Source organism: Trachemys scripta, chromosome 9 (genome assembly GCF_013100865.1).
Source record: "Trachemys scripta elegans isolate TJP31775 chromosome 9, CAS_Tse_1.0, whole genome shotgun sequence".
Lineage (NCBI taxonomy): Eukaryota > Metazoa > Chordata > Testudines > Emydidae > Trachemys > Trachemys scripta.
Genome location: NC_048306.1, coordinates 878,383 through 900,488, shown reverse-complemented (window position 1 = coordinate 900,488; position 22,106 = coordinate 878,383). Strand labels below are relative to the sequence as shown.

Below are 22,106 nucleotides of genomic sequence, written 5' to 3'. Positions count from 1 at the left end.
TGCAAAAACGGTCCATGGATATGAAGCGGATATCTGCAGATTTGCAGGGCTCTACCTGGGGCTAGCCAGTTCAGCCATAAGGCTGCAGCAGAATCACCTGACTGGCCAGCCCAGCCCACCCAATTGGCTTCAAGATCGCTACAGGTCTGCATTTAAGCTCAGCAGCAGCAAGTCACTGGAGACTCCAACACTTATGCCTGCAGCTGTGATCCTATATGCCTTCTTCCCAGCCTTGCTCCACCCCTGCTCGGTTCCCAGCTCTGGCCCTGACCCCTGGTTCCTAGCTCCGGCTCTAACCCTCAGCGCTGCTCCTGGCCTCTGACACTGAGTCCGACCACTAGGTCTGACCGCCACTTCTCTGATCACTAGGTCTGACCGCCCACACCCTGGTCCATGACAGTTTGAGCGGCCCAAAAAGACAAGATGTAGTTTAGCTGCAGAATGGACCACACTAAAGTTGATGCCTCTTTGGCAGAGTTAGCGAGCACCCTGAAGAATCTATTAAAGCCAGGTCCGTGCCCTTCAGGCATAGAATGTAGTGCCGCAGGCACAAGCCACGCCATCAGTGACTCTGGCCCATTGAATATCAAATATCCCAATTGTCTGACAAGTTTGATGGTGACTATGGAAAACACTGTGGGTTCTTAAAGCAGCACCAGTTCCTGTTCCTGCTGTGCTCACAGTCATTTCCTGCCAACCAAACCACAGTGGGACTCGTCATTAGTCTGTTGATTGGGGAAGCGTTGACCTGGGATTCTCCACTGCTTGAAAAATCAAGTCCCCTCTTGAGTGAGTTCAAGGAATTTGTCCAAGCTACTTCAATGACCTTCAACAAGCCAAATAGTAACATACAGCAGAAGCCACGCACCAGGTATTGAGGCAGGATGCCAGCCGGTTGCTCACTATGCTGCAGATTTTCAGGACCTGGTAACAGACACAAACTGGAACAAGGCCGCTCAGTGCTATCAATTCCAGCTGGGCGTAAATGAGGGACTCAAGGAGGAGCTGGCACAGATAGAATCTCCGACTGGGCTGGATGCATTTCTCCAGATAGGCATCAAGATTGCCAATAGCTTATCATAATGCCTCAAGAACAGAGGGTGGCTTCTTGACCCACACCTGTCTTAACAGAACCAGCCAGCCAGCAGTCAGCACCCACTTTACAGCGTGAACTTCTGCAGGCAGATGTGGTCTACAAGCATTAAGCTGATTGGGGTCACCAGGCTGCACCTAACTTTAGCATCAGTTATCTGGTCTGGTTATCAACTCAGAATCTCAAATCAACCTGAGCATCGGCTAAGCTGGACCACCAATACCTAGGCCCACCCAAGATTCTCAAGCAGATCAATCCAGTGACATTCAAGATTCAGTTATCAGTCAGTGAAGACCCATCCTCTGTTCCATGTCTCCCTCTTAAAACATTACCTAGAGACCTTCCCAGGAAAGGTTGAGAGCCACTGTCCTAAGCCATCAAGTTTAACATTATTTAATGGAAGAGTTTTGTTGGAAAACATGTAACATTTAAAATGAAACAGAAAGCAGCAATACAAAAACCCCAGTGGGTCACTTTAATGATTCATCCACTGATTGCAGCTTTGTCCATGCAATAAGAATGAAAGCAGAACTCCTCAAGTGAGTTACAGTCACTCAGATACTCTTAAGGATATGCGGAGATCATCACAGAAACCAGTTAAATCCCATTCAACCACAACATGCACAGTGCCACATTTCACTTTCAAAAGTCATATTTCAGCCTTCATCCATCCCTTCAGATTTTATTACTTACGCTTTAGAGTAGTGGTGGGCAACCTGTGGCCCATGGACTGCATGCAGCCCGTCAGGGTAATCCGCTGGCGGGCCACGAGATAGTTTGTTTACATTGACTGTTCGCAGGCACAGCCACCCGCAGCTCCCAGTGGCCACAGTTCGCCGTTCCCGGCCAATGGGAGCTGCAGGAAGCAGGCAAGAGCAGGTGAACTTTGAAGAAACAAATGTCCTTAGTACAAAGAACAGGGAAAGGAAAGACACAGAATAGATGTACAGAGAATTGTCTTGATGAATATTTTTCAGAATTTTATGAGACATCAGTAGCTCCTTGAAAAGCTGCTTTCTTTCTTGTTAATATTAAACTTTTGGAAGGACACAAAAGGACTGATTTCACTGACCTGTTTTGGCAGCCTTGTCAACATATCTTTGCAGCGTTGCAAACATGTCACTGCTTTCTGAAAATACCCTTGAACAACTGCCTAAGAAAGCAACAGAATATGCCAATAAGTTGTTAGAATAAAAACGATTTGTCTTTAAATACCCTGCCGGCTCACAATACAGTGCAACTCGCTATACTGTAAATGGAGAGATAACAAAAACAGCAAGACACACCGTGAAACTCTGAGGTTATAGTGCATGAACATGTAGGATCACGTGATCATTTCCTTCAAATGTTAAAATTGCCATGAAGATACATGAAATATGGTATAAGCCAGAGATCCCAAATAGTGGGTCATGGGAAGATTGTAGATGAATCATGGGCCTAGTGTGGAGGGAAGAGGGCATTGGAGAATGAGCCCACCCTATCAGACAGTAGTGGCTCCGTCCTGTCCCGCAGGGCTGTGCCCACCTCCCCACTTGTCACAACTTGTCACAACTTGGTACACATGGTTGCCATGCCACTCAGGTTTGGCCTAGGCACCCCTCCATTGGCCGGATCAAACCTGAGTGGCGTTATGACCTCATGCACCAGGTCAAAACATCTGGAATGGGAAGCCAAGCCCAGTTCCACTGGAGCCACCACTGTAAAGTGAATGCAGGGTAGGTTCACTCTCCACCCCCTCTTCTCCAGGGGCCTCCTCCCCATTCCAGGCCAGGATCAGGATTAGGATTAGGATTGCGGTGCCAAGGCAGAGGGTCCTGCTGCATGTAGTCAATGCCCCTCACTGGGGCGATGAGGAGGAGAAGGATGCTGGCCTATGATTTTTGGGCCTCCCCCATGAATATAGACCCTGAGAGAGTCACACACACAAAAAATGATCAAATGCAGTTGGTGGGTCACCATAGTAAAAAGTTTGGGAACATAGTTCAGCAAATCTGATCTCCAGACACATTGGCCCCCTCTGCAATTTAGGGATTGAGGCCTTCTATTTGTACCCCAATGTCTGTACTACTTTTTAGTTTTGCCAACCCCAACTATTCAAAAATCATGGGTGGCTTACAAATCATGAGATTTTTTTTAAAGAAAGAACGAACGAAAGAAAGGTTTGTTTTTATTTTCTTTTTGGTGCTTTAGAAGAGTACAGTTGTGTCATTTTCAAACTTTTCTTCTAAAGGACTACAAATTTACTTTTATTAAAATTATTTTTAAGAAAGCTGAGATTCTCGCCTATTTGCATGATTTGCAGGGGTTGAAGCTTCAAGAAAAATCACCAAATATCATGAGACTTATCATAAAATCATGAGTTGGCAACGATGACCTCCCTACTTGTATATAAAAAACACTGTACATAAAAAAAATAGTTTATATGTGTGCGTGTGCATAGTTAGTATATCTAAAAATTACCATCTAGTGGCACATTCAATAAAGTTGTTATTATGCACTGCAAGTAGCTTCCTGTGTGCAGCTTTTAGATCTTGGCTACTTGTGATCTAGATGCAATGTTGCACTTAAGTATTATTTGATTACTTTAGTGACAGAATACTGGCACAGAGATGTCTGGTTTTGAATTTACATATCTCACTAAATATATATTGCACTCCTGTGGATGTGGAGACCCTGGTTCCAAAGCAGCACCAGATATCTGGGTTCTTCAGCCAGTGAAACACAGATCCTTGTAGGTGACGACTCAGGCCTCGAAAAGGTAGCTGTCCATCTTATAAAAACTCCTGTCCTGCTAGCTAAATGACAGAAGGTATGTCTACACAGCAAAGAAAAGCCCATGGCTGGCCTGTACCAGCCAACTCAGGCTAGTTGGGCTTGCGTTGAGGGGGCTGTTTTAGTACTGTGTAGATTTCTGGGCTCAAGCTGAAGCCTGAGTTCTGGGACACTCCCATCTCGCAGGGTCCTAGAACCCAGATTCTAGCCCAAGCCAGGTGTCTATACAGCAGTGAAACAGTCCCACAGCCCCAGCCTGAGTCAGCTGGCACAGGACAGCCGCAGGTGTCTAGTTGTTGTGTAGAAATACTCAGAGTCTTCAAGAAATGATCTAAACAACTTTGCAGGATTATGATAAATTAGTGAAGATGCATGTTGAAAAAATAGGTATATTAAGAATGCTTAAATTACTGCAATGCTGAGGGATCAAATCTGAGATCTTACAGCAGATCTAGGGAAACACATCTTTCCAGTTTAATGACAGGAACTCACACTTCTGACAACCGAGTCAAAGTTCCAGTATGATCATTCATACATTCCATATGCCCCAGTGACCTATAAAGGGAAACTGGCCAGGACACGTACTGATTCAGCCTGATAAGACAGCACTTTGAATAGGTCCTTCTCTACATCAGCTTTGTGCACCTGAATATCTGCCTCACCACTGCTCCTCTTCATTAATTGGGCATATAGTTTTTCTAGACTCTGGAAAAGAAAACATAAGCACCCAGAAAGCTGTTACTCAATTGTAGCACTTGCTAGTAAGGGTGTTTGCAGGAGACTGTACCTAGCCAGAAACTTACATTTACGGCAATCACAAGAAATCCATCAGCAAGGGCAGCTTTTCCAACCTCCACCCACCCTTTTCCAGTCTTCATGGTCATCTGAAGCAGAAAAGGAACATGTGTTTTGTGAAAATTCAATCCAAATCATTTCTCACTTGTTCTCTATCCACGGCATCATCAACCTCTGAAGAACAAAGGAAGCAGAAATGCACTGGGGGAAAGATCCTGATTGAAAGAGGTTCAGCCAGTAAGATTGTTGGAACATATGGTGAGAGACACCTTTGCTTTGTTTTCACTTAGCTTGTTAAATTAGGTGTTAGTTGCATTTTACCTTTTATTTCCTTGTAACCAATTCTGATTTATATGCCTCATTAATTGGTCACTTAAAATCTATCTTTCTATAGTTAATTTTTCTGTTGTTGTTGTTTTATCTAAACCAGTGTAAGACTGAAATGTTTGGGAAACTCCATTTGGGATAACAAGATTTGTGCATATCATTTTCTATTAATAAATGACATACCTTATATGAGCTCGTATCATCCAGGAGGGTGCTGGGCAGTACAAGACACACATTTCTGGAAAAAGTCCAGGACTGGGAAGTTTGCTGGTGTTGCCTTATAGTGTAATTCTATAGTACTCATGGAATATAGCAGAGAGTGATTTACATGCTGGAGGCTGCATGAGAGCAGACCTGGACTGGTTGCTCTCACAGCAAAGTAGGGTAAAAGGTTGCAGAATTGAGGGGACACAGCTATCCATCAGTCCAGATTGTACCCTGAGTAATGTCTCAAAAGGGTCCCCTGTCCTTTGCAAACATCTCTCATCTCAGATCTAACAAACTCACTCTGCCAAACATGTCTTACAGGATATTTATCCATAAAGAGTAACATGTAAGGTATCTACAGAACACTCGTAACTTGTCAAGATTCATAATTATTGTGAGATGCATGTATGGGTAATATTTAAGGAATAATGTATTTATTTTGAAAGTTTGCTTTATGGACCTGAAGTACAAGCACTGGGAGATAATGTGTCTTGGTGATAGCCCATTCAGGCAAAGAGAAGTTATCATCACTCCCTGTTTGGCCAGTGATGCAATGCAAGGTTCAACAGTTTAGGCTTGTGCAGTAACTAAGATTGTGAATGGGAAACCATCAGAGCAACAAACAACAATTGAAACCACTTAAAGATTTAAAAAAAAGAAAACTTTAAACAAGATTATTGCTTGCTCAATCTATAAATAGAAACAAAAGGCTGTTTTCAGTATAACACATGGGAAGAAGAGAACTCTGTATCCATTCGCTGAGAAAACCCCCTTATAGAACAGGGTTGCTTTCATGAACATTTGGATCCTTGTTCTTGAGAAACTAGCCAGCTCTGCAACAGACTGAATTTTGAAGGGAAATCTACTTTATTGTATAGGAAAAGTAACTACAAGTCTAGACCCAGATTCATGTTGTATGATTTTGTTTTGTATTGTAACCATTTGTTTCTACACACTCTTGTTCCCAGTTAAATTCTTATACTTACTTAAATAAACCTTTTTTTGTTTTATTATAAGTGCTCACAAGTGCTATGCAGTTACAGAAGCAGTGATTAAAGATAAAACTGGTAAACAGAGGTACCTACTCCTTGGAAGCACAGGATCTGGAATTTTTGGGAGTAGACAATGACAGAGGGACTGGTGTGTTCTCACTATTAACCTGCAAGGTGAAGTTAGGGCTGGCATAGCCCAGAGGATAGTACTTGAGTGACTGAAAGCCTAGCAGTGTCACACACCCAGCTAACACAAGAAAGACACACTGTTGCTGGAGGCAGGGGGTAACAAGGTGACCCACAGCCCTGGGTATCCCAAGAACCATCACAGGTATATAGATACTTCAGCAGGGGCACCAATTAGGGGGCAGGGGAGGGCGGGAGGAGAGCCCCCCCCCCCAAGTTTCCTACAGGAGGTGTGTGAGTTCCAAGGTGGAGCTCTTAACTACAGTACAACTTTAGTGTGAAATTTAAGTTCTGCAGAGAAGAGGTGCCCCTGGGGCAGGGGGTACGTCTTCACTACCCACCGTATCGGCGGGTAGCAATAGATTTATCCGGGATCGATATATCGCGTCTCGTTAAGACGAGATGTATCGATCCCTGAACGCGCTCACCGTCGACTCCGGAACTCCACCAGAGCGAGAGGCGGTAGCGCAGTCAACAGGGGAGCCGCGGCCGTCGAATACGTAGCTGAAGTTGCGTATCTTAGATCGATCCCCACCCCAGTGTAGACCAGCCCCGGGAGTCAGTATTTTCTTTGCAAACAGAGGTAAGGTGATGAAGGTAAGGAAGAGCTGGTGATTAAATTAATGATCTGAAAGTCTAGCCTGTAAAACAGGAATCTGGGGGCGTGGGGAGGGAGTTGTTTTAGAGCAAACACAGGGGACTCAGAAAAAATACAGCCAAGCCCTTTGAGCCAACATTACATTCAGAAAAGAAGGAGATTTGGGGGTGCAGGTGAAAAGAAGGGCCAAAAACCCAGGGTAGGGATAGCAGTGGTACAGAGAAGTTCCCACTCTACCTGTGGTACTTATGTGGCCTCATCCCCGTAGTATCTGAGCGCCACACAAGATCTAATCTATTTCTCCTAGAGCAGTGCTATTATCCCCATTGTACAGAGGGGGCACTGAGGCACACACAGACTAAAGGCCAGATTTTCAAAAGGTATTTACGCACCTAGTGAGATTTTCAAAAGCACCTAGGTTAGGTGCTTTGTAAACCCCACTAGATACCTAGCAGCATCTCTGGATACCTAAAAACCTTTGAAACTATGGCCTGAAGTCATACAGAAAGTCCACGGGGAGTAGAACCCAGGTCTTTCAGGGCTAGTTCCCTATCCAGCAGGCCAACCACTCTCTCTGCTGCATGCTGAAAAAAAGGACTCTGATAGATAGGAGCAAAACCAAGGCCTCCAGTTATCTGAGACTCCAGCAAATGGACCCAGGAGGTTGGGATAGAGGTCATGGTTGACAGCATGAAAAGCAGCACAGAGGTCAGAAAGGATGGAGAATCAGAGTCAGATGACAGGAGATCACTTAACTCCCAAGGGGTGGCAGGTTCTGCCCCAGGCTGGGTTGTAAAGCAATGGCTGCTGTGCAATTTTACATTTTAACTGAAAACCATTTTGTTTTGACTTTTTTTTTGTTCTATATTTGAGAAAAGGAAATAATCAGAAAGTGTCATAAGTATCAGGTGTATTTATGCCTCAAACTCTTCGGGTTTCAGCTGTATCCAGCCCAATTCCAGAACAAAGAACAGAAATTACATCCACAGAGTCCATAAAGTTAACAATTATTATTATGATTTGTGTTATTCACTGGGCACCGTCTGTGTGCTCAGCACTGTTCAAAATATGCCAGACAAGCCAGTCCCTGAGAGCCAGTGTGTATCAAATGTGTAGCCCTGGCTCAGATATTTCAGTAGGACGTGTATACTTATTAAGCACATGTTAATATCTATGAGTGGAGGCAATCGATGTTTTACTGGATTAAGGACTAGAAGATTTGACCCTCCAACCTTCTTTCTAAAGGAAGAGCTGTCCAGAGCTCCTGTGCCTGTTTATTTTCTTTTCCTGCCTGCAGTTGCCCTGATGTACCTCAGAAGTCTGTTTTTTCCTCAACTTTAAAATATAGAATTTTCTTGGTGTTTGGTTTTAAATATTCTCCTGTGAGAACTGCAATTCAATCACTGTAGTGTTGTGCTTAAGAGCCTTCTGGAAAGTAACTAGCCTTTAAATAGAAGTAAAAGCAGTGTTACCAAGGCTCAGGATTTTGTCATGCGTCTCATGATAATTGTTTTCCTTAAAGCTCTAGCTCCAGGAGTCATGGGGATATGAGATGATTTCAGCCTTTGTTCTTAAAGAAAAATGAAGTTTCTAGCCCTCGTGGCTGTGGAGAACGCTTCAAAATGAGACCCTAGTGCACCCTAAAGGCTCAAAAAGCAGAAGGCAAATAAAAAGAACAACAAATCTATTATTTTTACATACTCATGAGTTTAAAGCCAATCTCACGATTTTTGGTGAGCCTGATTCATGATTTTTTAACACTGTAACATGATTTTTTAACAATTTTTTAACATTAACTTGAAAGTGTCACTTTCACTCCTGTTTAAGGTCAGTTTCTAGTCTATTATTTGTAGTGAGGTAACACCCTAACAACCCCAGGCAGGTGCAGTATAAATTCAGGGGGCTTTGCCCTACTTGGATGGTTCCAAAGTTAAATGATCTATTCCAAGCTTGATGAACTGCAAAAAAAGTGATAAAAAGATCATCTAGATTTTTCTACAGTTGTTTCAATTGTTGTATTCAAGAATTAGTAACAAAGAATATACATTACAATTTTAAACCTAACCAGTGTCCCTTAAGTGACTTAACAAAAGATGTGAGAACATGTTAGTATTAGAGCTGAGTGGGTCTAATATTTATTTAGTCTTATTTTATATAGGAATTAGAATCAATGCCCTAATCAGCTAATTTCTAAGTTATCTGCAAAAAACCCTAGAGTTTTCAGGTGCCTAAGTAGCCCCTGGATTCACGGTTAAAGTTGCCCCCGCCCCCTCCCCCAACTCTGAAATGGTACCCCTGTGCCTCAGCCTGCTTAGTACCGTGGCAAACACACCATTAAAAATCCTTTTACCCTTTTATTAATTAAAGATACAGACAAGAAGGAAAAATAGCTAAAGCACTTAAATTGTAAAGTATTAAATAAGGCTTTCACTTCAACAACCCTTGTCCCTTTTCCCTTTAGCTGGAAAAACCCCTTAGAAGGAAAAACCCTTTTATATGACAATCTCTTAGAGCAGTGGTTTTCGAACTTTTTTTCTGGCAACCCAGTTGAAGAAAACTGTTGATGCCCACAACCCAATGGAGCTGGGGATGACAGGTTTGGGGTGTGGGAGAGGCTCAGGGCTAGGGAAGAGGGTTGGGGTATGGGGGTGAGGGCTGTGGGATGGGGCTGGGAATGAGGGGTTCAGGGTGCAGAAGGGGGCTCTGGGCAGGAGGTTAGGGTGCAGGAGCGGGTAAGGGCTCTGGACTGGGGGTGCAGGCTCTAGGTTGAGGCCAGGGATGAGGGGTTTGGGGTGCAGGATGGGGCTCCAGGTTTGGGGGGGCTCAGGGCTAGGGGGGGGGGGGGGGTGGGGGAGGGGGGGGTCAGGGCTCTGGGGTGGGGCCAGGGATTGGGGCGCAGGGTTGGGGCATGAGTTTACCTCAGGCAGCTCCCAGTCAGCAACACAGCGGGGGTGCAGAGGCAGGTTTCCGGCCTGTCCCGGCACTGTAGACCATGCTGTGCCCGGAAGCAGTCAGCAGCAGGTCTGGCTCCTAGGCGGAGGTGCACAAGCAGCTTTGTGTGGGTCTCGCCCGCAGACACCACCACCCCCGCCCCCACTGGGAGTGCCGAGCTGGCACTCAGGGCGAGGGCAACATGCAGAGCTCCATGGCCCCCCCACCTAGGAGCCAGACCTGCTGCTGGCCACTTCCGAGGTGCAGCTCAGTGTTGGAACAGGTAGGGACTAGCCTGCCTTAGCCAGGCAGCACCGCCAATGGGACTTTTAACAGCCCAGTCGGCGGTGCTGACCAGAGCCACCATGACCCAGTCCCTTCCATCCGCGACCCATGGTTTGAAAACCACTGTTTTAGAGGATATAAACATGGTAAAAACAGTTATTTTCAGGGAAAAGAAGATGTTAGTTCAGATTGGCTGGAGCTGTTGTCATTGGTTATGTTAAAGTTTGATTCTGTTTCCTAAGAAGATAAAAGAAGATAAACACACAAATGGGGAGAATAGCAAAGATAAAAATGCAGTTTGTGTCTTTGGTGTTGACTTTCACTTGCAACCTCATTGCTGGAAAAACACAGGCATACTATACTATCATTCCTACCAGCCACTCCAAGACCTTGCAAACTTATACACCAGTACCAGGCTGTTTAGGGCATTCTATTTAGCTACCTCTTCTTTTTGGTCACAGCCTTACACCAGTGTTGCAAAATATAGTCTTGGCTGGCTAAGCCAGACTCTTATTAGATAAAAGGAAACAGGAGAGGAATAGGAGAGAAGAAATAAGGTGGGGAAGAAAAAGGTCACATCTGGGGTGTATGTGACAGTCTCACATCCCAGGTTGTATCTGGGAGTTAGCTAGAGTCAGTGGAGGTGGTAGTATCATCTGGGTCTCTCTCTCTGGCCTGATCAGGACATCCATCAGGATTAGGATGAAGAAGGTACTGGGTCCCAAGAGACAGTGGACGGCAACAGACATCATTGTGAAGATTGCTCCTTCCCCTTCTCTAGTCTTTCGGTCAGCCAGCATTACAGTAGCCCTCTTTTCCCGAAAAAATCTCTTTTGAGGACCACAAAAGGGGAAGAACAGCCCATTCACTCATCGTTTTGTCCACCAATTAGACCTAGTGTCTGACACACCAATTTTGGTTCACTGATTTCCAGTTCCACACTTTTCTTGTTTACCAAGCAGGATCTTAACACAGTCCCTGAGTTATATCAGTAGGCATTTTTGCTTGGCCTAATTCAGTTTGTCTTGCATTTGTTGATACAGGTTACTGTGGCGTTTTATGAACTTGCACTCGCTTTTTACAGTTGAGCTCATAATTAGGGTAAATTTGTAGGCCCAGTTATCACAACAGGATGTATTCTTTTCCATAAGGTACTGAAGCAGTAATTTACTTCTTTCACAATATTCGTATTGGCTGGGTAAGGCAGAACTAGTGCCATTAATTTCCATGTGGGAGACCTCAGCAATTCATGTCCTCACCATGGACTAAGGGGTGTTATGCTGGTTTACTATGGAAGTCAAGGCTCATAATGGTATGGCTGAGAAACCCCTAACTATAGTGGCTCAACCAGGTGTCATTGTGATAATACAGATCCAACTTTAGCAGATACATTCCTCAAATATAATTTCACTCACTTTCCTCAATTACTCTATCATTTGAAAATACCTTTCCAAGATTTCCCTTGGAACCCACCATACTGCACTTGCATTCTCACCATTTAGCTAGACTTACCAAAATCTGTCTTCGCACCTTCTCCTCTGGAGGATCGCTGCCTTCACACAGGCACACTAGCCTGCAAGAAACATGGCGCACTGCAAGAAAACAATGCATGCATACATAAGGATGGGCCATTTCCCCTGTTCTTTCAAGCCCTTATGAACTCCAAGTCTAAAGTCAGACTATGGAGAGGCGGCTACTTCACCAACTGATGCAGTCAGAAACAACATTTCTTAGGTAATGTAAACCCCCATAAACCTAACAACCAGACAGGGCCAGCTCCAGGCACCAGCTTAACAAGCAGGTGCTTGGGGCGGCACCTGCGGCAATTCGAGGGCGGCAGGTCCCTCACTCTCTCTAGGAGCGAAGGACCTGCCGCTGAACTGCCGCCACCAATCGCGGCTTTCCCCCCCCCCCCAATTGCCGCCGCCGATTGCAGCTTTTTATTTTTTTGCTTGGGGCGGCAGAAATGCTGGTGCCGGCCCGGCAACCAGAACGCTGTTGTGTGCTGACTGTCTCATATAACCAGAGTAAAATGGAATTCAGCACATTAGCTTACAACTGATGTTTTTATAAGTCCAAATCTCAGAGCAGATCCACTGCAAATTAGAAGCTCCACCTCCACATCATACCCAAGCACCACACCAATGGGAAAGCGCCCTGGAGACTGCAGCCAGCCTGGAAACCTTACTCCACTGCAAAGTATGACGGGTAGTATATGTTTCTACCATGTGGGACTTAAACATGTTCCCACTGAAGTCAATAGGAGTTTTGTTATTAACTTAATTGGAACAGACTTAGACTCTCCATATTTGGGAGCAGATTCACCTAGTGTTTATCTTGGCATAAACCCTGGAGGTCTGTGTCAGCAAATAATTCTGCAAGGGACAAGGCTATAGAAGTGCACAGAAGTCAAAACCTTAGCTATGCCCAGGGGATCATTAGAATACAGCCCACAAAGCAGGGTGGAACTAGCTGAGAAGAGAAAAATGACCAGGGAGTTGCCTGATTCAGCACCTTCTCTCTGCAGCTTCTACAAAGTTCCAGGAGGAGTTAAAGCTTGTCCTAAGCAGAAACCCCAAGGAAAGGCAGCTGCGAAAACACAGCCTGCTCTTCATCAGAGTGAATCTCTCTCCAGTGCATGGAGATTAGCTGGCACAAGAAGTGTAGTTTAGGCACATCGGTAAACATTTTGTAATGAATGAATAACAAACAATAACAATGGACATCAGGATGCAATTCATTTATTATTGCTTGTTAAGAATCAACAATGTGCTGCTCTGTGATGTACACCAAAATATCCTCTGGCAAAACCAAGAAAGACAAGATTGACGTTCTTTATATGTCAAAAGTTACAAGTTAACAGAACAAATCTTTCAGTTCTTCTTCATACATCAAAAAGTAAAAAAAAAAAAAAAAAAAAAAAAAACAACAACACAACCCCATTTTTTTTTTAAATATCCTTTGCAGGTCACCTTTAACTATGATATGAGAGCTGATGAGATTGTGCCATAGTACTAGTAAGCCTCCCTCCCTCCCCTTTGCCTAATATCTCTCCCTGCATTATGTATATAACTTAGATTGTAAGGCCCTTACAGCAAAAACTATGGACCAGATACTGGGGTCCTGCAGATTTGCACAGAGAGCAGGTCAAGGTGCAAATACAAAGTTGGCTTTAAAGTTCACTTTTGCACTCCACCAGTCATGATGCTCCCCTTGTGCAGGGCCACTTGCCTTGCACCAGGTTAGATCAACCTTAGGTCTGCAGAATCCTTAGGGTTTGTCTACATAGTTTTGTACCAATTTAACTAATTTGGTTTATTAGAGATACAATGTGGGTGAGGTAATATCTTTTATTAAACCAAATTTTGTTGGTGAAAGATACAAGCATTTGAGTTGCACAAAGCTCTTCAGGTCTATATCAGCAACTATCAGTGCAGCCTCCCACAGCCCAGACACTTATATAAGTACAGTTTATTTCCAAAAATGTATGGACCAAGAACATAGCCAAGGATTAGTGAAGCACAGAGGAGTCCAGACACAGCTCCTTTCCTCTGGTCTGTCCTACAGGCAGCGGGAAAGGGGAGCAATATAACAACACCTACACTGACTGTCACCAGAGGATCATTCTTGCACTGGAGTGATCCTTCCTTAGTTGGTTACACAAAACAGCTGCAAAGTACTCTCTGCCTTCATTTTATCTGCAAAGATACACACAACCCTATGGCACTATATACAAACGTTAAACAAAATAATTGTACCATAAAAGCTTTTCTTTTACAATATAAAAGAACTTTAATCTAGGACACAAAACACATACATACATTTAGCTCTTTGCTCATCATTGATGACTGAATCTACTCGGTTAGTCACAGCCCAATTCCATAGGCTTATTGCACTTTCTTCCATCTAGGACAGAAAAAATTTAATTAGAATTTGCCTTTTTGTCTTGATCTGGGTCATATTTGAACTTCTTGATGTAATAGAACCATATATAGGTAAATATCTATATGCTTGTGTCATTCTTTGATTTACATGACTTACAATTGAAAAGATCTAATTAGACTGATGGCAATAGCACCCATCAACACATACCCACGTTGGCCATCAGTGTCTTCAGTCATAATTTGAAATTGTGCACAGTGGGGAATTCTGTATGTGAAATCAAGATTTCAGAAACATTTTAAATCCTCTGTTTTGTGTCAGTAAAGCATCTTCCTGAACAGATCCCCTTCATCTATCACTTTACTCAATTGTCCTTACACTCATTTACAACAAGCCCATTCCTGAACTTGTCAACATTTGATCCGGTTTATTCCATCCGTCTGGAATTAAATGATCTCACACACACAAACCTTGTGCAATAGCATATCCATTACCATTAAGAAACAACGGACTTACTAATGTCTTCCAAAGTCTAATAAGGATGTTCAAAACATGCAAAGTTCCCAACAGATGTTGAAAAATTGGAACAGGTTCAAAAAAAAGCTATAAGAATGGCTTCAGGTCTAAAAATCCTCTCACAGTGACAGACTTAAGTAGTTCAATCTACTTAGTTGATCAAAAAGAAAGTTAAGAGGTGACTTGATTATGGTGAATAAATTCTGACACAGGGAGAAGACTTCTGACAGTAGAGGGCTATTTATTCTAGCAAGACCCAACAGTTGGAAGTTGAATCTATACAAATTCAGACTGGAAATATGGTACATATTTTTAAGTGAAGGTAATTAGCCATTGGAACCACATACCAAGGGACATGGTATATTTTCCATCACTTGATGTTTTTAAAATCAACAGTGATGTCTTTCTAAAAGATATACTCTCTAGCTCAACCAGAAGTTATGGTCTTGATGCAGAAATCACAGGGTCCAATTTGTTGTGCAGGAGGGCAGAATAAATGGTCAGAATGGTTCCTTCTAGTCTTAAAAGTTATGCATCTATGAATCAATACAAATCAATAGAAGGAAATATTTGGTTTCACACCAAATTTCTGAAGTAAATGCTTAATAGGTTGCTCTCATAAGAATGAGTCCAAACTGAAAAGGCAAAAGTAGCATTTTCAGAAGGGGAACAGGGCTGGGGCTGGAAACAGTCAAGACCCTTGTGCTTCCCCTTATGGATATACTACTGACCTAAGGTGCTGAACCTCCAAAAGATTTCCACTGTAACAGGCCCCAGTTGTTACGTGCTCAGGACTTTCATAATATCCAATTCACATGTCAACAATGTTCCTTGTAAGCTACACACAGGCACAGCCATGCCTGTATCCAAAGAGCACTAGCCAGAATACCACCAAAAAACAAGCCAGAAAATATAAGCGGACAGTGGGAGTTGCGTCATTATGCTGGGAGGGGTTGCGTCAGGATGCCATGATGCTGGGCAGGGTTTGTGTCAAAAAACATCCACGGGCAGCAGGGGGCATAGTTAAAATAAAAAAAAGCAGAAGTAGTCACAAGACAAGCAGAAAAACCTGCGGGCTGTGACTGCATAAAAATGCCAACCCAACTGCTCCGAAACAAGCAAAAAGTCACCTGTTTTAAATTGACTTGGTACTATATATTGAGCACGCATGATTCTGAACAAGCTCAGTAATATCTGCTGAAGCTATCCTTACTCTGCCCTCACTCGGAACCACTCTGCTGTTAACTGGGGCTAAAAGGTGCAGAGGGGGGGCAAATCGGCAGGGAGGGCTAAGCCAAACTCACATTTATATGATACTCTATTGTAGTAGGCCCTGTCAATACATTCTTGAAGTCCTTAAAACACATTTACATAATCCAGACTTTAAACACTCTTGAAATACTCTTTTCCACAATAGACTAATCTCTTTAAAAAGCAATTACAATCCATTGTGTCTACTCTCACACAGTTCTGTGAGGGATTTAATACACACAAAAAAGAGTAAGTTTGCCAAAGAACAAAAATATAATGCTCAGTGCAGTTTGCAGACCACACAGTATAAAGAAAATTTAAAAGGAATGTTATATGTCAGTAACGTTAGAACTAAATATATGGCATTCTCTTTCCAAATGAAAAGAAATGAATCTGGTCTGAAGAGTTGCTGGACCCTTACCATATTATATAATAAATATCTCCTGCCAGTTGCTAATATGCCCCCTGGATTTTTTGTTAGAGAACATTTAAGAAGTTATTACTTTAATAGGCCTCATGCTTTATATTAATGTGACAGAAATACCTCGACTTTCTTCAAATGTGCTGAAGGAGATATAAAAAATAAATGTTATACTATTATGCGCCATACTTTTATAAAAACGTGAATAGAACATATTCTAAGCAAGTGTCAGAACCAGGTCTACGCATTATCCGCACTGGCCAATAGGCATTCAAGTTGTGTCACATGGCCAACACAGAGCTGTTCACCTTTACCTTGGCCACAAGATTAGATTGTTTTTAAATACCCAATGTTTTCAGCAATTGTTTCCGGCCCTCTACCTGAGCCTCTTGAATCTCATTCCCAACCTCGTTATCCACATGTTCTATCTCACTGAACAGTTTGTCAATGATCTCAGGTACGTTTGATGAGGTGTCTTTCTTCACCAGCTCTTGAATTAACACTGAAAAAAAGACAAACAAGAGACAGCAATGCAGTGAACTTCACACAAAGATTAAGAGCAGTACATCATTTTTGAATGTCTGAACAAGAGAAACCAATCAGTTTACATTTTCTCCATAGCCTTCTGTCTACTAAATAAACACAAAGTGAAGGCGGAGTCTGAGGAAATAATTCTGAAACCTAGAGGAAGTTTTTACGTAAGCAATGAAACTAAATTCTGGTGAGCTTCACCAATTAAATCTGTTGACTTACATAGAGTTGAATCCAGGCAATGAGAGCATATTTTGGCCCAACATTTAATTTGCTAATAAAATATCTCTTTCCTGACAGTGTCTTTTGTTTCCACTCTAAATGACTTTTAACCTTTGGCATTCTCTAACAGCACAATGCTGCATGAAACCTACATTCAATAACTTTACTGTGAGTGAGTCAACGCCAGTGCTTTTATTAAGAAAGCAAAGTCACTATTTTGATGACAGGTTGAACCTAGAATCCTGAAACTCCCTTACAATCGGTTATGAAGCATATGATTAAAAAAACCAAATAAATAAAACTGCTATTCTGGGTCTCTAAATTCCTCCCCTGGTTTAAAAGGAAAACTGACAAACTCAATTAACTGCTGTATTAACCAGTCACTGAATAGAGAGAGAATTAGGTCACTTTACTGAGTTTCCAATCAATGTAAGGCCCTCACTCCCTTTTCAATAGGTGGTGTTCATCATAATGTAAAAACTTCTCCACATACAGGTTTGAGAAACAAAAACCCCTCAATGTATCCCTTGTCTCTAGTTCTGTAATTATTCAAGTGTTATTTTAGCCACTAACCAGTTGCTTTTTGAGCACTGATTAGCTAAGCACAGTACAAGGAAAATAAGAGGGGGAGGGGTAGCTCAGTGATTTGAGCCTGCTAAACCCAGGGTTGTGAGTTCAATCCTTGAGCAGGCCACTTAGGGATCTGGGGCAAAATCAGTAGCTGGGCCGGCTAGTGAAAGCAGAGGGCTGGACTCGATGACCTTTCAAGGTCCCTTCCAATTCTAGGAGAACTCCATTCATTCAAGATACCTTTAGGGCCTCTACCTTGCTGAGAACAACCTTTAGTCAGATCCAGGGCAGGAACATTTTTTATTCACAACAGATATTTGTTTTTACCCAACTAAATGCCAATGGTCAGATAATAAATTTAAGCTATAAAGTTACCAAAAACAACTTCCAGAAAAAGCAAAAAAAGTTTTGTTTAAATGTCCTAACTGAAAGGGAAGGTTTTCTTCAGCATCATGAAAGCCCATTTTGTGGGGTTTCACAGAAAGCTGACTATATATCTTTATTATATTTTTTTCTAATAAAAATAGAGTGTCTCCAAAACTTCTTTGACTGTGACTAGTTCTTCTAGCACATCAAGCCTAATCAAACATTCTTTGATTGCAAGTTATGTAATGTGATTTGTTTTTCTTGAGCTGAAGGTAGTCATCAAGTGGCTATTTTGGACTGCAAACCGGACAGCATGCTTGATATTTCCTTCCCTATTTCTCCTTTGTACTTGTGTGCTCACTTTACTGGGCATGGGGCTAGACAAAACTCTGACAGCCCAAGCTAAACTAATCTCCAAGCATTTATTCAGGGCCAGAAATATTATTCTCCCTAGCTGCCTAAGAACACCATCCTCCCACACTGTCTAGCTCTTATTGGTCAAGCCTTCCCTGACATTCAGGCTTCAAGACAAAGCATATCATCAGGAAGAGTCAGATTTTCCTGACCTATAATTAGAAAAACCTGGGAATGAGGCTTTTATTCTCTTTGGCCTCCCTCATGACACACAAAATATACATGTGTAGCACTGAATTATTTACACAATTATCAACTAAACATTTAGTTTTTCAAAGATTACTGATTCGTACCTTTAATTTCCAGTAAGTGAGATTCCCCCTTCATTTCTAAAGCGTTGAATCAAGTCCTTTAACACACACACAATTATTTTAAAAGCCATATAGTCAACTTTTCTACTACACAGGCCTATATCTCTCAACTATTCCTTACTATAAGCCTGATCTCACTCCCACTGAAGTCAAGGATATTTTACCATTGACTTCAATAGCAGCAGCATTCCTAGAGACCCATTTTTACCATCATCCAAACATCTACTTGCTATTTCCTCACTTCCATTACCACAAGTGATTTACTGCAAAAATTCTAATTCAGGAACTAAGGTACAGAAATGTGGCAGGGCATTTAACATAAATCACAATTTCTGATTGGCTATTTTTGACTCTCCCATTTTTAATTCTTGTCTCATATCTTACTCCTGGGGGAATTCTGCAGCACTGTACATGCATAATTAATGAGCCATGCATATTTTTAATTTTTTGCACAGAAAAAAGCGTCTGCCAGAAAGTTGCTGCAGTTCTACTTTTTGCCCACCAGAGGGTGCTATGGCACTAGAACAGAGCAGCAGCACCCCACCAGCCAGGGAAGAAAGAGAGCCGGCCTTCTTCACAGTGCCTGTCAGGCCAGGCCAGGCCAAGATACTGGGGATATGGGGAGACAGACAGCATGGGGCTGCCGGGGGGGGGGGGTCATAAATAGGGGCTCATAAGGGCTAGTGGGGAAGGACAACCTGGGGCAGGGGCTGAATGGGAGTGGAGATGTAGGGCCACAGTGGGGGAGGGAGGTGCAGGGCCACATGGGGATGGGGGAGAGGGTACAGGAACACCTAGGGACAGGGGGGTGGCTGAGTGGGGCCACAGAAACACATGGGGATGGGGGGAGAGGTGCAGGGCCACATGGGGATGGGGATGGTTGGTGTCTGAGTGGGGCTGGAAGGACATGTGGACAGCTGGTGCAAGGACACATGGGAACAGGGGCAGATGTGCCTGACTTAATGGGAGAGGCTAGGGGTCAACATGGGGGAAGCTCCCTAACAATCCCTCCCAGCTCCCCCCACCAAATCTTCCATACTTTTCCCACCCATACCTAACAGCCCTCCAAGTTCACATGCAGGCTCCTTCCCAGCACTTACTTCCCTCTCTCTCAGCTCCTCTGTTACTCCTGACTCCCCCAAACCTTTGCACTGCTTCTGAGGGATGCAGGAAATAAGGCTCTATATTGTAGTTTAAATGATTTATTACTCAGAGTGCTGTATTAATATGCCTAGTAAAGAATCTATTTGTCAAAAAACATTTTATGAATCTTTTTTTGTTGTCTGTATTGTTACAGACATACTTGCTGACAGGTATTCTGAAATAAATGACCAAAAATAACTGAAACTGATGTGATTATTTTGACAAATAAAATATGCAGAATTTGAAAATATTGTGTGCAGAATTTTTTTTTTTTTTATTGCAGAACTTTTAATTTCTTGGCACAGAATTCCCCCCAGGAGTAATATCTGGGACTCACCAGGTTGACAGGTATGCACAGATCACAGATGAAATATTACACAAGTAATCAAAGCTCTGTGTAGTTCTTGCATTTATAGGGACAGTTAAGTAGCTAAGGACCATTGTGCAGTCTTTCTTTAAAACGGGAGCTGAAGGGAATCTAGAGAAGGGTCTAGCCAGCAGCTCTTCAGCCAGCCCAAGGAACAACAGGGATGGTAGGGAATCACATTTGCACATTTATTGTACTACAGTGTTTGTCTGAGCCCAGGGGAAAAGTGGCTGTCCTGGCACACAGCTGGGCTGACCATGGACCCACTGTATGTGGCACACACAGCGGGATTGGCTAGCTGCCACCAGCATGTCTGACCACAGGCGCCGATTCCATGGGTGCTCCGGGGCTGGAGCACCCACAGAGAAAAATTGGTGGGTGCTCTGCACCCACCCGCAGCTCCCCACCCTGCCACAGCTCATCTCTGCTCTGCCTCCTCCCCGTACCTGCTTTTTCCCCCACCCTCCCAGCACCTATGCTGTAAAACAGCTGTTTCACACGGGGGTGGGGAGAGGAGAGAACACGGCATGCTCAGGGAAGAGGCGGGGCCAGGGCAGGGATTTGGGGAAGGGGTCCGATAGGGGCGGGGAAGGGGCAGATTTGGGACAGGGACTTTGGGGAAGAGGTTAGAATGGGCATAAGACAGAGGTGGGGAAAGGGCAGGGGGGGGGCACACCGGGGAAAGTTGGCTCCTATGTGTCTGACATCACACCACCAAGGGAAGACAAAAAGCATCCCAGGAGCACACGTTCATGCTTCTCCTGGACTCTCCCCTGCCCAGTTCTGTCCCTTGACACCCTGCCCAGGGGCATCTCCTGTTCCCTCACCCCATCCCCCCCCCCTACCACCCCGCCCGGATGTCTGGTGCTTCTCCCGCCCCCCCCCCCCCCCCCCATCTCCCCAGCACCCAGCCTGGATGTCTGGTGCTTCTCCTAGTCACCCCCCACTCCGCCCCCAGGCCATAGGGGCACAGCCCTTCTCCTGGCCGCCCCTCGCTCTACCCCCTCCCCTCACCACCCAGGGGCACAGCGCGTCTCCTGGCCGCCCCATCTTCCGCCTCGAGCCTGGGGTCACGGCGCTTCTCCCCACTCTGCCCCCCCCCCGCCCCAGGCGGGTCCTACAGGGAGCGCGAGGAGCCCCACGCTGCGGCCCTATCGCAGCAGGCCCCTCCCGGGCTCCCCCCTCACAGGGTCCGTTGAAGCTCGCGCCTCAGGAAGCCAACCCAGGCGCTACAAGGGCGGGCCAGGCCCCGTTTGGCTCTCGAACCCCGGCCCCTGGGAGCGCTCGGGCTCCGCCCAGGGACGCACGGACACCCGACGGGCAGGGCGCCAGCACCACTCGCCTCGCGCTTCCTCAGCGAGACGCCGCTTCCCGCCCAGGCGGCGTGTGCCGCCGCGTGGAATGTTGGGATATGTAGTGTCCAGCGACTTACCTCGCGCGAGGCGGCGAACTACAGCTCCCAGACACCCCGGGGAGGGGCGGGGCTCTCGGCCCCGCCACCATTTTATTGGCAGTAGCGGCCGAACCCAGCGCTCTGATTGGCTTTCCAGGGCGTGATGGACGGCAGCCACCGTGCCCCGCTCCAATGAGGTTGTAGGCCCGACCTCCTGGCGGTGAGTAGCAGGCGCTAAGCCAATGGGGCTCTTCGGTCCTCTCCTTTCCCGGCAGTCGGCCGCGCGCTGGTTCTGGAAGGTTCCGGGGAGCTGGGGGCCGGGATGTCGGGGGTGCTGAGCGCCACGCTGAGCGGCCTCAACAGCGACTCCTACTGCGAGATCAGCCAGTACCGGGACCAGCACTTCCGGGTGCGCGGCCGGGCCGGGCCGGGCCGAGCCTCGGGGGGAGGGGCAGGGATTGGGGGTGCCCAGCGCCCGGGGGGGCAGGGGTTGGGGGGGCGCGGAGTAGGAGGGGCTGTTGAGGGGCGGGGGG

At 44.9% G+C, this 22,106-nt stretch overlaps 2 protein-coding genes across 2 annotated transcripts in view; one reads left to right on the top strand and one right to left on the bottom strand.

Moving 5' to 3' along the window:
* The window catches only part of TEX11 (testis expressed 11), a 111,260-nt gene extending 89,702 nt beyond the window's left edge, over positions 1 to 21,558 (bottom strand). Inside the window, exons 1-8 of the mRNA XM_034782588.1 lie at positions 21,368 to 21,558; positions 18,653 to 18,708; positions 16,637 to 16,758; positions 14,008 to 14,092; positions 11,699 to 11,778; positions 4,669 to 4,749; positions 4,451 to 4,570; positions 2,166 to 2,246 (exon numbers count right to left, since the gene is read on the bottom strand). Coding sequence (XP_034638479.1) covers positions 2,166 to 2,246; positions 4,451 to 4,570; positions 4,669 to 4,749; positions 11,699 to 11,778; positions 14,008 to 14,092; positions 16,637 to 16,758; positions 18,653 to 18,686 — 603 coding nt within the window. The 5' untranslated portion in view covers positions 18,687 to 18,708; positions 21,368 to 21,558. The remainder of the gene's footprint in view (positions 1 to 2,165; positions 2,247 to 4,450; positions 4,571 to 4,668; positions 4,750 to 11,698; positions 11,779 to 14,007; positions 14,093 to 16,636; positions 16,759 to 18,652; positions 18,709 to 21,367) is intronic.
* A 265-nt stretch (positions 21,559 to 21,823) lies between these two features.
* The window catches only part of LOC117883245 (nuclear cap-binding protein subunit 2), a 4,234-nt gene continuing 3,951 nt past the window's right edge, over positions 21,824 to 22,106 (top strand). Inside the window, exon 1 of the mRNA XM_034782362.1 lies at positions 21,824 to 21,982. Within this exon, the coding sequence (XP_034638253.1) occupies positions 21,896 to 21,982 (87 nt within the window). The 5' untranslated portion in view covers positions 21,824 to 21,895. The remainder of the gene's footprint in view (positions 21,983 to 22,106) is intronic.